The sequence below is a fragment of the Dendrobates tinctorius genome, unplaced genomic scaffold, assembly GCF_039654945.1.
Source record: "Dendrobates tinctorius isolate UK_male_01 unplaced genomic scaffold, ASM3965494v1 ptg000163l, whole genome shotgun sequence".
NCBI lineage: Eukaryota > Metazoa > Chordata > Amphibia > Anura > Dendrobatidae > Dendrobates > Dendrobates tinctorius.
Window position 1 is genome coordinate 1,620,065 of NW_027361830.1, and position 15,677 is coordinate 1,635,741.

General features: G+C 42.0%; 1 protein-coding gene across 1 annotated transcript in view; it reads right to left on the bottom strand.

Annotated features, from left to right (window-relative positions):
* The window catches only part of EXOC2 (exocyst complex component 2), a 274,558-nt gene extending 259,185 nt beyond the window's left edge, over positions 1-15,373 (bottom strand). Inside the window, exons 1-2 of the mRNA XM_073550138.1 lie at positions 15,055-15,373; positions 5,365-5,541 (exon numbers count right to left, since the gene is read on the bottom strand). Of these exons, the coding sequence (XP_073406239.1) occupies positions 5,365-5,541; positions 15,055-15,172 (295 nt within the window). The 5' untranslated portion in view covers positions 15,173-15,373. The remainder of the gene's footprint in view (positions 1-5,364; positions 5,542-15,054) is intronic.
* Between the last annotated feature and the right edge of the window lie 304 nt (positions 15,374-15,677).

The window sequence follows — 15,677 nt, forward strand, 5'->3', positions numbered from 1 at the left end:
CTCAGAGAGCCTATGTATACAAATCTAAAAAAAACTGACTGGCACATCCAAACAGAAAACAGGTGTGAACAAGTGCTTACTAAGAGTAGCCACAGCCACCTGTATTTGAATGAATAGCAGATGAAAATGGCTAGAAGGTTGGAGGAGTGTTTAAACTAGGGACGGGGGTCTTCCTTTTTTAGGAGGGGAAGACAGTGCAGATAGAGACCTGGGCGCAAATAATGAAATTGGGGGTGGGGGTGGCAACAGTTAATAATTTAAGAGAGAATAGAGGTACAGAGAGATACATAAAGTGCATGTATACTAATGCCAGAAGCCTTGCCAACAAAATGGAGGAATTGGAGTTAATGTTGTTGGAACATAATTATGACATGGTGGGGATATCTGAGACATGGCTGGACGAGAGCCAAAACTGGGCGGTTAATTTACAGGGCTATAGTCTGTTCAGAAATGACCGTACAAATAAATGAGGGGGAGGCGTGTGTTTAAATGTAAAATCATCCTTAAAACCCATCCTGCGTGATAATATATATGAATCTAATGAAAATGTAGAGTCCCTGTGGGTAGAGATAAGGGGGGGGGGAATAATAAATTACTAATAGGGGTTTGTTATAAGTCTCCAAAAATAATGGAAGCAACAGAGAATATCTTCATAAAACAAATAGATGAAGCTGCGACTCAAGGAGAAGTCATTATTATGGGGGACTTCAACTACCCTGAAATACATTGGGGAACCGAAACCTGCAGTTCCAGCAAAGGTAATAGGTTTCTGACAACTATGAGAGACAATTATCTTTCACAACTGGTTCAGGACCCAACAAGAGGGGGGGCACTGCTAGACCTAATATTAACCAACGGGTTAGTAAAGGGGACGAATAATATTGCACACCCCACTTTTCAGTTTTTGAATTTCCACAAAAATTTTAAATAACCAGTAAATTTCGTTGTCCCACTTGTTGTTGATTCTTCACCAAAAATTTTAATTTGGTATCTTTATGTTTGAAGCATGTTATGTGGGAAAAGGTTGAAAAGTTCCAGGGGGCCGAATACTTTCGCAAGGCACTGTATAACTCACAAATTAAGTAGCACTATAGCATGTAACCATGAACTATATGAAATTTGAATTGCACTACTAGTCTAGAAAATGCACATGAATTGGCCAATTTATGCACAAAGTATTCTCAATTTTTCAAATTTTCTAGAACAGTAATGCAATTCAAATTTCATATATTTCATGTTCAAAACAAACAGGCTATTCCTGCATGTGTCGCGGCCGTCTAACAGTCGCGAGATATGCAGCCTGGGGATTTAAACATATTATTAAAGCACACAAAAAGCACTCGGTTAGCAGATGAGCATGCTCAGATAACACCTTATCCCAACTCATTCATTCATCACTAATCTCCACTCATCTCCTGGAGCAAGCACTCCCCCTCCCACACTGAAGAAATTATATCCTGTGTGCTATGCACACATACTCACAGATACCCCTACCTGTTCTTCGTTGCCCCTGTCTGCTCAGATACACCCCCATCTGTTTGCTGTACAAGTGGCTTTTTCTCAACTAAAACCTCAGCATTCAGGTTAAATTGCCATGCTGGCACATTGCAATAAATAAGTGGATTTTGGGTTGCAGTTTGGGCACTCGTTCTCTAAAAGGTTCGCCATCACTGGTCTATAGGATCTTCTATCTGATTATTTTGTCTGGGTCACTCTTTATTATATATTTACATCATAACTTTTCCACTTAAATTCTTCCACCATCATTTATTTTGTCTGTTCTGCCGTACATGGTTTTAGTTTATGTATCTTGTCCACTCTGTTTTGAATAAAGATTATTTTAATATTTCATTATCGGTCTTCTACACAAATCCAGCAGATGATATTATACTTCCCTAAATCTAGCCACACCTGTAGGCTACATAGCTTTATATTTCTTATTTTATAACACACACCCTTTAAAAGCAATATAATACTGACTTTAGATGCAGCAGCTGTCAGAATTCTGTTGTCAGAATACCCGGGATCAGAAGCTCCTTCCCTGTCCCTAACGCTAGGGGCACCCTAGCTATCCCGGTTCCCGATTACTTTTGATGGTGAAGATGCCAGAGCCACGTACCCTGCTGACCTCCTGAATCAGCCCTGTATCTGTCCCCCTCCCAGGGAAGTAGGGATTAATAGTGTATGTATATACACAAACTAGACTAACAAGGGAGGATGTACAGGGATAAATGAAAATACCAAACATACAAATATGCACCAAGTGACAGAAAGGAACACTGGGAAGAAAAGGAAGGAAAACCAAATAGAAGAGGATTAGGATTTGCACACAGCCGAAACATCAAACAACAAGCAGGTCAACACTCCAAACATCTCTACCAACAACTGACACCACCAGGCAGTACAAGACTAACACTGGCAATCCAGATTCAGATACTCTAAGCAGAACAGTTTAATCCCTGTAGTGCTAACAGAAACCTGCACCGTTTAATATGAAGGAGATGTGCTTCTAATCAGTGCAGGAGTACGTGAAATCAGACACTGCGGTCTTCTGGCCCCTCTCTGTAGCGGAAAACCCGTGACAGCAGCTAGGTACTGTTCGTATCAATTACATTTAATCTCTTAAGAATGCATCCAATTTTCGCTTTTGAGGTTTTCTCCCCTTTTTTCAAATAGCCATAATTTTTTTTTCATTTTTCCGCCCACATAGATGTATTCATTTTACCATATAAAGTAAGAGAACAGAACGAGTCAAGAAAAAAAATTCCTGGGAACTTGTGATCAAGCAGTATTGCAGTATATAGTAAAAATGACGGTTTTCTATGACGCAAAGCTTATGGCTGGATGTCACAGTAGAAATAGCAAGACAGACATGGGGCCTTCAGCTGGCAATACAACACATTGGCTCCCTATTGTGGTGTCACTTGAGGGGTTGATTGGCACCTGAAGGAACGCCCAGATTGAATCACTGCACTTAAATGCCAGTTCAAGAGGTTGACAGCAGCGAATAGTGGTAGCATCAGCTGCTGCAGTTAAAAGCAGTTGCCAGCTATGTAGTATAGTGGCATTTGACCTGTGTAGAGCCCGCTGCAAACAACCTGACAGAATTGTGTGACATAATGGTACATCATGGAACTTTGAGGGGCTAATATTAATAATTTCACTTCTATTGTTTTATAACTTTCTGATCTATTATTTAAAAATGTGAAATCTAGATAAATGAAACTTATATCATCAATTCAGTATTTATTTGTGCTTAGATGTGCAGCATAAGCAATCATTAAAGAATAATGTAGAGGTTCTTGTGTATGCCTTGAGTATACCTGTTTTAGTTGATGTGTCATTTTTGGTATGCTTGTCATATTAATTCAATCCTCCCCGCCCATATGGCTCCCCTAATGCAGACTACATTTCTGAAAGTGCTTCCGATTATACAGAGGGAGACGAGCCTCATTGCACTCTGCTTGCTCTGCTCTCAGTCCTATATAAGAGCAGCAGTGATAGATCAGTCTCAGACTGAAAATGTATATCTCATATTATAGGCAGTCTCCCCAGGCTTCTGCTTGTGAAAGATTTCTCCCTGTCAATTCTTACAAGGTTGAAACTGAAGATTATTTCATTATAAAGTTCAATGGAAGTCAATGACTGACCTCTTGTCTATGTCTTGTTGTGAATAGAATATGTCTAAGAGATTTTCAAGTCATTGCATTCTTGTTTTCTTTACATGTTACACGGTGGCACAACTTTTTGTGACTTGGGAGGTATTGTTGTGAATAAATGTAATTCTGTTTGTCACCAGCACCCTGTGTACAGGTTTATAATCCTCTGTTGAATAATTCTGTATGTAATCAATCACAGTGTGGCTTTCATTCTACCAGAGGTATTTAAAAATGAAAGTTGAGCTCTGATTGGTTGCTAGGGACAACATAGACAGTTTCTCTGTCAGACAGTACAGATAAAGTCCCAATTGTATTTATTTTGTGTTTACGGTTAGGAGGTGTCATTTTAACAAATATGAACAGATATTTAAGCTTTTAATGAGAAAAACCAATAAAGGAATTTTCCACTACTAGAACAAGCCATTCTTGATCAAAATGTTTAGCTCCTGTAAAATAATAAAACCTATACCCACCTCCCATGTTGGCACTGTTCCCGCGATGTCGGCACTTGTGCTCCCCGGGGCTCTTGTGTGGTTGTTGCGACATGACGCCGGCGACCAATCAGCGCTGGCGGCACTGTCTCCGTCTTTGGACAAATCAACCATGAAGAGGAAGTCTGGGCTGCAGCTGATCTCGCTCTTCCTCTTCCTGCTCTATTCCACAGGAGGTGGAGACAGTGACGCCAGTGCTGATTGGGCGCCAGCGCCTCATGTCACGATAGCAGCACGGGAGCCCCGGGACACTGATATGCCGACACCGTGGGAACGGCACCAGCATGGGAGGAGAGTATAGGCTTTACTATTTTATAGAGGCCACGCAATGAGTATGACATGAAGTTGTCCAAGTAGTGGATAGCTTCTTTAATGTTAAGTGACTGGTAGTTCTGTGCTCGCTTTGCTTTGTCTATCACACAGCTGAGCAGAATAGACATAAGGTAGGATAGCTGTTCCACATATGACAGCAGCAGTTGCCGGTGCTCCTGTCCACCCTGTGCAAGGAGGACGATACAACCATGTATCTTCAGTCTCATTTCCCAATAAGACTGGTAGAAGAATAGCAGATATCTGTGGTTGTATCCAAGGGTAACAAAAAAAGTAAAAGCCTCAGACATGCAGATTTTCAGGGGGTGATATCTGGAGTAGTGAGCATTTTTGAAATGTGATTGCATCTGAGAAGACTATTTATTTTTGAATTTTAAGCCACTGAGTTGTGACTAATATTGTGGGAATAACCCTTTTAAATAACAATACTCTAATGTCATTGGGTACCTTCAAGCCCCCAATACACATTAGACTCATATCGTCCAAACCTACCAAGAGAAACACATTTCGCCTACAGCCTCATGTGCATACGAACCCTGAACAATTTATCGTTGGGCGATATATCGACCTGGCGTATCCGATTTTAGACTGCTGATCATAAGGTTTCCGGGAGATCAGCTATCACCAGACATATCTGGTGACTGCCCCCATAGAGAACACAGGTGCTCCTGGCCCAACCAGGGCTCCTGTGTATGGAACATCCGTCCGACAGCCATCTAATATTTATACCGGGGTTTACGCTATTCTTTTGACAAAGAGGAGCGTTGAACCATTTCCCTATCTTCTCTTTAGTGTGCTTACTCCTGGTGCAATAACAAGTATCTCTACATCTGTCACCATGCACAATAGAAACAGGATATTTCGACATATATAAACAAAATTACCAATTTTGTCAGGCTTGACCAGCTTAAAAAAGACGGTGGAAGTCCCCTTTCCTCCAGATTTGGTAGTAACGATGATGTCCCCTTTATCATTCTTGTCTTGACCAACCCGGCAGACTATTTTGCTGGCAGATATCCACTCAGCTGTTAGCAGACAATTGTGTCCACAGATGGTTAACCCTGTAAAAGAAAACAAAAAACAGAAATGTCAATGTTTTGTATGGTAAGATTTATCTGGGCAATGGATGCTCTAGATTTATAGGGTCACTTAATACATTAGTTCTTCATCTCATATGCCTGTGCCATCTACAAACTATAATATTATTCTAAGAACCCGGCAGGGCCTTTTCTCAGTGCTATATACAATGCTTATATATGCCTATGAAGAAGTTGGACTCAGGTCAGGAAACAACCGGTCCGAGCATGGCACTCAATAATCAGATCACAAATGTAGGATGAAACTAGCCTAAGGAAAATAATATGTCCAGACAGTGCTAACTGAAAACAGCCATGCAAACAATACCACCAGGTAATGCCCAAATTACATCCCCATAAAGCCGCCACATCATTTCATACTGCCTAACAAACATGCAAGAGACATATAGGGGTGGGGTCTCAAACACATTATTGGAGCAGGCCGAAGTCACTCGGCCAGGACCCGAGCATGCTCAGATAACACCTTATCACAGCACGTTCGCTCATCGCGAATTAAGACGACTGGGGACGAGTGCAGTGAAAGGTTTCACTGTAAATTCCCTGGTGGTCTATGGCACTGGAAAGGTTAACCCAAGAGAAAAAGACATCCTAAGTTTAAAAGGAAAAAAAAAAAATCTTTAGATCTATAAAAGTCAACCTATTCTTCAGTAATGTTCATGGAGGAATGATTCCTGGAAAACTATTTTCCAAGATGTATAAGCATCATATTAATGACTGTGGGGTAAAATCGTCCAGAGCTCAATAAAAAAGGAAAGGACCATTAAAGCTGAGTGATCGCGGGCATTCAACAAGCCCACGTTTCTGACCACCACCTCGACTATGGAACTGACAGATTAACCACCAAATGAGCTCAATGTGTTTTAGGTGTGACAGGTTCGGGTTGCAAGTACGTAGGACTTCCTGCAGAGTGACATCAACAAGGCTCCAAAACTGGGAACCCGACACGGTATACTGGGAAGAAATGAAGGCTTATGTCAGTCACCTTGTTATTACTGTAATTGTCAAATTACTTCTCTTTCCTGCCGCCTGATGAGAGATCACTGCTTTCATATTCTGGTAAGATAATGCCCATGTGTACGGTTCCTGCCTGGCAGTAACTGCAGGGTATTGCTGGAAGGCCCATAGGAAAGAGCCGAGTAATACACGCCAGGTCATGGGCAGCGACTATTAGGATATGTGCACACGTAGTGAAATCTGCTGCGTTTCCGCAGCAGTTTTGGCTCTGCGGGTCCGCAGCAGATTCTGCTGCATTGTACAGTACCTTTATTTTCAATGGAAAAAAAAAACGCTGTGCACATGCTGCAGATTTTTCCGCGCTGTTTTACTGCGGTTTACAATCCGCAGCATGTCAATTGCTTGGTGCAGAAACGCTGCAGTTTTACACCTCATCCATTATGTAAACCGCAGGGCAAAACCGCAGGCAAAACCGCAGGACTTTAATGGTGCGGCAAAACCGCAGGACTATTAATGGTGTTATTAACACCATTAATAACAGCCAATAAATTTTTTCCAGCATTGCCAATTACCAAGTGCCAATCCCGTTAGTGCCTTAGCTCCTCCTAGCGGACACATCTTATAGGCCGCCTGTCAGTAAAATGCTAGTGTAGTGTATTATCTATGTGATCAAAGAATTGCATGTTCAAATAACCCCGTTATTTTACTCTAGGTCTAAGTAAACAAGATGTAACGCCCCCAAAGAAAAGTTCCAGTTTTCACAATAAAAAGGTTTACCTTCATTATCCCCCACCCCGCACCCTTAAAACAAAGACACGTATTCTGTAATGGCCAGGGACAAAGTCATTATTAATCCCACATGATGAATGTTCATTCCGCCTGGCAAAGAATTAAATAAAAAGGGATCAAAAAGTTGCAGACATTCTATGAGAGTCAAGATTGCATCTGTGGACAGGAGTCTTTTATAAAAGGTGACTATGTAAGGCTGGTTTCACATTAGCGCTTTTGTGCGCAGCGCATCATGTGTTTTTGCATGCGTTTGCGTTTTTTAGGCGCATTCATTCTTTATGGGTAAACCCAGTGTCTACACATTTTTACGACAAAAACGCATGTTCATCAAAACGCAGGCGTGCGCATTTCCATGCGCACGCCTGCGTTCTCATAGACTGTAATGCGTTTTTTTGTCGCATTCCGTGTGCAAGCGTGCGCATGCGGTTTTTTGACAAATTTCGGCACACCCAAAAATGCAACATGTTGCGTCTGGAGTGCAAAGGCGCACACGACTAAAAAACGCATGCGCACAAAAACGCATACGAACGTGTGCAAACACAAGACCATGCACCCCCATGTTAAAGATAGGGGCGCATGACGCACGCGTATGGATGCGCCGCAAACAAGAACGATAATGTGAAACCACCCTAAGCCAGCTGTCTTTAACCCCTTAACCCCCAAGGGTGGTTTGCACGTTAATTACATGGCCAATTTTACAATTCTGACCACTGTCCCTTTATGAGGTAATAACTCTGGAACGCTTCCATGAATCCCGACATTGTTTTCTCCTGACATATTGTACTTCATGATAGAGGTAAAATTTCAATGATATAACTTGCGTTTATTTGTGAAAAAAATGGAAATTTGGTGAAAATTTTGCAATTTTCCAACTTTGAATTTTCATGCACTTAAATTACAGAGATATGGCACACAAAATACTTAATAAGTAACATTTCCCATATGTTTACTTTATAACATCAGCACAATTTTGGAACCAAAATTTATTTTTGTTAGGAAATTATAAGGGTTAAAAGTAGACCAGCGATTTCTCACTTTTACAACATCATTTTTTTTTTTTTAGGGACCACATCACATTTTAAGTCACTTTGAGGGGTCTATATGATAGAAAACACCCAAAAGTGACACCATTCTAAAAACTGCACCCCTCAAGGTGCTCAAAACCACATTCAAGAAGTTTATTAACCCTTCAGGTGCTTCACAGGAATTTTTTGAGTGTTTAAAAAAAATGAACATTTAACTTTTTCACAAAAAAATTATTTCAGGTCCAATTTTTTTTCATTTTACCAAGGGTAACAGGAGAAATTGGACTGGAAAAGTTATTGTGCAATTTGTCCTGAGTACGCTGATACCCCACATGTGGGGGTAAACCACTGTTTGGGCACATGGCAGAGCTCGGAAGAGAAGGAGCGCCGTTTGACTTTTTCAACGCAAAATTGACTGGAATTGATATCGGACTCCATGTCGCGTTTGGAGAGCCCCTGATGTGCCTGAACAGTGGAAAACCCCCACAAGTGACCCAATTTTGGAAACTAGACCCCCCAAGGAATTTATCTAGATGTGTGGTGAGCACTTTGACCCCCCCCCCAAGTGCTTCACAGAAGTATATAACGTACAGCCATAAAAATATAAAAAAATCATTTTTTCCACAAAAATTATTTTTTGCCCCCAATCTTTTATTTTCCCAAGGGTAACAGGTGAAATTTGACCCCAAAAGTTGTTGTGCAATTTGTCCTGAGTAGGCTGATACCCCATATGTAGGGGTAAACCACTGTGTGGGCGCATGGCAGAGATTGGAAGGGAAAGGAGCACAGTTTGGCTTTTTCCAATGCAGAATTGGCTGGAATTGAGATCAGATGCCATGTCGCGTTTGGAGAGCCCCTGATGTATCTGAACAGTGGAAACCCCCCAATTCTAACACCAACCTTAACCCCAACACACCCCTAACCCTAATCCTAACCCTAGCGGGAAAACGGAAATACATTTTTTTTTTACTTTATTATTTTTCCCTAACTAAAGGGGTGATAAAGGGGGGTTTGATTTACTATTTATTGCGGGTTTTTATGTTTGGCAGCTGTCACACGCTAAAAGACGCTTTTTATTGCAAAAAAAAAGTTTTTGCATCACCACATTTTGAGAGCTATAATTTTTCCATATTTTGGCCCACAGAGTCATGTGAAGTCTTATTTTTTGCGAGACGAGTTGACGTTTTTATTGGTACTATTTTTGGGCACGTGGCATTTTTTGATCGCTTTTTATTCTGATTTTTGGGACGCAGAATGAAAACCAACAATTCATGAATTTCTTTGAGGGGGGGGGAGCGCTTACACCGTTCCGCGGGTGGTAAAATTGATAAAGCGGTTTTATTCTTCGGGTTAGTACGATTACAGCGATACCTCATTTATATTTTTTTTATGTTTTGGTGCTTTTATACAATAAAAACAATTTTATATAAAAAAAAATATTTTTTGCACCACTTTATTCTGCGAGTTATAACATTTTTATTTTTTCGCTGATGACACAGTATGGCGGCTCGTTTTTTGAGGGACAAGATGACATTTTCAGCAGTACCATGTTTATTTGTATCTGTCTTTTTGATCGCGTGTTATTGCACTTTTTGTTCGGCGGTATGATGATAAAGCATTGTTTTTTGCCTTTTTTTTTGAAGGGGTTAACTAGTGGGACAGTTTTATAGGGCGGGTCGTTACGGACGCGGCGATACTAAATATGTGTACTTTTATTTTATTTCTTTATTTGCAAAAAAAAAAAAAAAAAAAGAATTTATTATGGAATATTTGCTTTTAAATTAATTTAGGAATTTTTTAAAAATTTGTAAACTTTTTTTTTTCTTTTTACTTTATTACATTGTCCCGGGGGGGACATTACTACATAGTGTCAGATCGATGATCTGACACTTTGCACTGCACTGTGTCAGATCAGTGATCTGACAGGCAGTGCAGGTGGCTTCTGTCACTGAGAAAGCCACCTCCCTGCAGGACCCGGAAGGCCCCCGCAGCCATCTTGGATCCGGGGGCCTGCAGGGAGGAGGCCCTAGTAACAATGCGAGCACATCGCGTTGTTCCGAGGGGCTCAGGGAAGCACGCAGAGAGCCCCCTCCCAGCGTGATTCTTCCCTATGCCCCCGGTAAACTATGATCATGTTTGATCGCAGTATGCCAGGGGTTAATGTGCCGGGTGCGGTCCGTGACTGCTTCTGGCACATAGTGGCGGGTGTCAGCTGTGATAATCAGCTAACACCTGGCCATGATCAGCGGTGCTACCCCCGAGAGCGCCGCTGATCGATGATGACGTAGTATCCCGTCCTTGGGAATTACAGTGCATTACGAAAGTAGTCGGCCCCCTGGAACTTTTGAACCTTTTCCCACATATCATGCTTCAAACATAAAGATACCAAATGTAAATTTTTGGTGAAGAATCAACAAGTGGAACACAATTGTGAAGTTGAACGAAATTTATTGGTTATTTTAAATTTTTGTGGAAATTCAAAAACTGAAAAGTGGGGCGTGCAATATTATTCGGCCCCTTTACTTTCAGTGCAGCAAACTCACTCCAGAAGTTCATTGTGGATCTCTGAATGATCCAATGTTGTTCTAAATGACTAATGATGATAAATATAATTCACCTGTGTTTAATCAAATCTCCGTATAAATGGAACTGCTCTGTAATAATCTCAGGGTTCTGTTTGAAGCACAAAGATCATCATGAAGATCAAGGAACACAACAGGCAGATCCATGATACTGTTGTGGAGAAGTTTAAAGCCGGATTTGGATACAAAATGATTTCCAAAACTTTAAACATCCCAAGGAGCACTGTGCAAGCGATCATATTGAAATGGAAGGAGTATCATACCACTGCAAATCTACCAAGACCCGGCCGTCCTTCTATTCTTTCATCTCAAACAAGGAGAAGACTGATCAGAGATGCAGCCAAGAGGCCCATGATCACTCTGGATGAACTGCAGAGATCTACAGCTGAGGTGGGACAGTCTGTTCATAGGACAACAATCAGTCGTACACTGCACAAATCGGGCCTTTATGGAAGAGTGGCAAGAAGAAAGACATTTCTCAAAGATATCCATAAAAAGTGTTGTTTAAAGTTTGCAACAAGCCACTTGGGAGACACACCAAACATGTAGAAGAAGGTGCTCTGGTCAGATGAAACCAAAATCGAACTTTTTGGCAACAATGTCAAACGATATGTTTGGCATAAAGGCAACACAGCTCATCACTCTAAAACACACCATCCTCACAGTCAAACAAGGTGGTGGAAGCATCATGGCTTAGGCCTTCTTTTCTTCAGCAGGGACAGGGAAGATGGTTAAAATCAATGGGAAGATGGATGGAGCCAAATACAGGACCATTCTTGAAGAAAACCTGTTGGAGTCTGCAAAAGACCTGAGACTGGGATGGAGATTTGTCTTCCAACAAGACAATGATCCCAAACATAAAGCAAAATCTACAATGGAATAGTTCAAAAATAAACATATCCAGGTGTTAGAATGGCCAAGTCAAAGTCCAGACCTGAATCCAATCGAGAATCTGTGGAAAGAGCTGAAAACTGCTGTTCACAAACGATCTCCATCAAACCTCACTGAGGTCGAGCTGTTTGCCAAGGAAGAATGAAATTCTTGCCCATTCATTCCAGGGAGCCAAATACTTTCACAATGCACTGTAAGTCCCAGGGCACATGGACGGGATAGTACGCCATCTGTCAGAAAGGGGTTAATGCAGGTAACGAGTTGATTAGGAGCGTCTAACTGGTCTGTAAGAGCCAGAACTCTTAATTGTTGGTAGGGAATCAAATACTTTATTTCTCACTGCAAATAAATTTATATAATTTATACAATGTGATTTTCTGGATTTTATTTTTGATATTCTATCTTTCAATGGTAAAATTAACCTACCCTTAAAATTATAGACTGTTCATGTCTTTTTCAGTGGGCAAACTTACAAAATCAGCAAGGGATCAAATAATTATTTCCTTCACTGTAGATCAGCTGCCATGTGACCGGAAAGGTGCGGGGTCAGCGCCAAAGCCCGCACCAAACAGGGGGAGTCAGACATGGATGTATTATTACGCCCAACGTCGGAAAGGGGTTAATAGTTCTGACTTTTATGGACTTGCTGATATAAAATTTACTTTTTACATTAAGGTTACTTTTTAGATCGTTCAACTCCTTAACGACATATGATGTACAGGGTAAGTCATATGCGCCTCCCAGCTTTTGATGTAGGCTCGCAAGCTGAGCCCATATGTTTCCCAGCAGATGATGGCTGTGCGAAGTACAAAAAAGAGTATGCACAAAAACAAAATATAGCCAGGTTTTTAAGGAGTTAATTTTTTTTTGGAATGGGAAAAAGGAGGTAATTGAAACTTTTTTTTTAATTTGTATTTTATATTATATTCGCCTTATGGGACTTGAATCTGTGCTTGATATTGCAGTATATAGAGTAACTGATAGTCTCCTATGATGGAGGACTAAGATACTTTGCACCGGATGCCATGATAACCCATCAGCTCCCCTGCGATCGCGATGTGGAGAAGGGATGATAGCAGTCAGTGAACACGTATGGACATGTGAACACAGCCTTATGTGGTTCTATTTATGTTTTATTATTTTTGCACAATAAATACACTACAATATCTTTAGCATAGGGTGCGCAGATCGTGCGCTGGCCGTGCGCTAGTAGGATTTTGTTGTGCGCTGCGCACTTTTGAAGGTGCGCGCCGAAATGCAACATGCTGCGTTCGGCGCGCACGGGCACACCTTCAAAAGTGCGCAGCGCACGCCAAAATCCTACTAGCGCACGATCTGCGCACCCTATGCTAAAGATAGGGTGCGCAAATCGCAAGCGTCCACGTGTGATAGTAGGCGGCGATGACCAGATGGGGCGGGCAGGGAGCCGGCAGGTGGCGGGGCTTAGCGGCGCCGTGTGGAATAAACGCTAGTGTGAAACTAGCCTTAGAACACCATCATAACTGTGAAACACGGGGGTGGCAGCATCATGTTATGGGGTTGTTTTGCTGCAGGAGGGACTGGTGCACTTCACAAAATAGATGGTATCATGGGAAAAAAGAAGATTATGTGGCAATACTGAAGCAACATCTCATTACATCAGCCAGGAAGTTAAAGCTTGGGCAGAAATGGATCTTCCAAATGGACAATGACCAGAAGCAAGCTGCCAAAATGGTAACGAACTGGCTTAAAGGTAAGAAAGTCAATGTTTTGGAGTGGCCATCACAAGACCCTGATCTCAATCCAATTGAAAATGTATGAGCAAAGCTGAAAAGTCAGGTGCGAGCAAGGCGACCTACAAATCTCTATCAGGTACACCAGTTTTATCAAGAGGAATGGGCCCAAATTCCGACCAACTATTGTGAGAAGCTTGTGGAAGGATATCCCAAACATTTGACCCAAGTCATTCAGTTTAAGGGTAATGGTATCAAATACTAATGAAATGTACAGAAACTGTTAACTTTGCAGTAATAAGAATGCCTTAAAACATTTTCACTATCTCTCATTATTCTGGCAATTGGCAAATAATAATAATTATGGTAATCCTCATTAACCTAAAACGGGAAAGGTTTATTCTGATTTCATGTCAGATATTGAGGAAACATGCAGATGTGTCTTTTTATATAGTGTATGGAAACTTCTGGTTTCAACTCTACATATAAGAAAAATGTGGTTTTTCCTTGCAAAAAGACGTCAGATATCATGTTATTCAACTTCCTATGACCTACATGCCCATATAGACGGCTTAGGATGGTAGATCCTACTGACAGATTCCATTTAACAGCCTTCACTCTGAGGAATAAATAAAATATTTTTACAGTATGTCATTGTGTGTCATTTTTACAATATTTATTAGTCCCACAAGGTGACCTGAACAGCTCCAGGCAATGGTCACTACACAGTGAGCGGAACTGTGGTTTTAAAACCTGTTCACATCTGGCTGCCACTGGACCTCCAAACAGCTGATCGCTCGGGGAGGGGGACAGGGTTTCGGACCCCCACTGATCAGATATTGACCGATCCGTTCTGGTTACTAGTATGAGTTGGAATATTCAGCATAAGAGAATACAGAGAGCGGTTTTCAATCGTTTCATTCACATTTCAGTTTGGCCTTTTCCAACACGCAATGTTCCAACCCAGCTGATATCAGCCTATAGAGGTTAACAGATATGAGGGCTCTAAGGGCCTTTATTATGTATCTCCGCTATACGGTCAGAGATATGGGCCTTTTTATGTAGCGCTAGTTTTTAGGATCTTTACCAAGGAGGTGTGGCTGGGATAATAACACCGCGCAGCCTATAGACATGTCCCTAAGGAATTAAATAAAAGGAACTCCCAGGGGAGCAGCAGAATTAAGAAGACATTTCACAGGTTTTGTTTAAGCAACTCTGCGATAGGCCTGAATAGAGACAGCGTTTAGTGTACACAGCTCCTATGCAGCCCTAGGTGTGTCCATGGGGACGGGAGACACAAAAAGGAAGAGGGTTTCTTTTAATCAAGTCTGTTCTATTGCTTTTTGCTATTGGAAACACAGGGAAGCCATGAACAGATTGGCTGCTGAAGCCACAGACGTAGCATTTCCTCTGACGATCACCTGTGAGGATTAGAATTGTACCAGAGCCCAGATCCAGCGATCAGATCATCACTCTGCCCCTGTGCCTGTATGATGCCTGCTCCATGACAGCACGGTACGTTACCTATGAGATCCGAGGGGCCGCTCCCCAGGTTCTCCCCTCTGATGGTCACCTTAGTCCAGGACGTCCCTTCTTTGGGAGAAATGCCGGTGACGAGCGGAGGCTGCCGCACCCGGGACATGACTGCACCGCCAGCCGAGTCACCTGAATAGAGCAGCGACAAGTTCTATGCAATACTCGGCAGCGGCGACTTCCTTTCCTCCGGATCAGGACCTTGATGACGTCAAGGTCACATGACTCGAATGTCAACCTACAATGTATCGGTATCCGGCCAATCACAAGCCTGCCACAGCCGCTGGCTGCAGTTGTCTAGAAGGACCTGGATGACGTCTTCGTCACGTGACCGGACCGTGTACAGTGAGACTGCGCAGTCGCGTAGGTTTTGCTTTGCCAGTCGGGAGGGGATTTGTGCGTTTTGTGCAGGCGTGCAGGCGTGCAGGCGTGCATCCGTGTATGACGGGAATGTATGTAATAGCGGACGGGAGGACCCTTGCAGATGACGCTGTTATCTTTTCCAGCAGGAGGGCTGCAGTTGTACCTGCCCTATAATAATGCATGACTGCATACAGTTTATCACAACTATCTAGAGAAAACACTGTCTTTGTAACCTAGGCTACTTTCACACT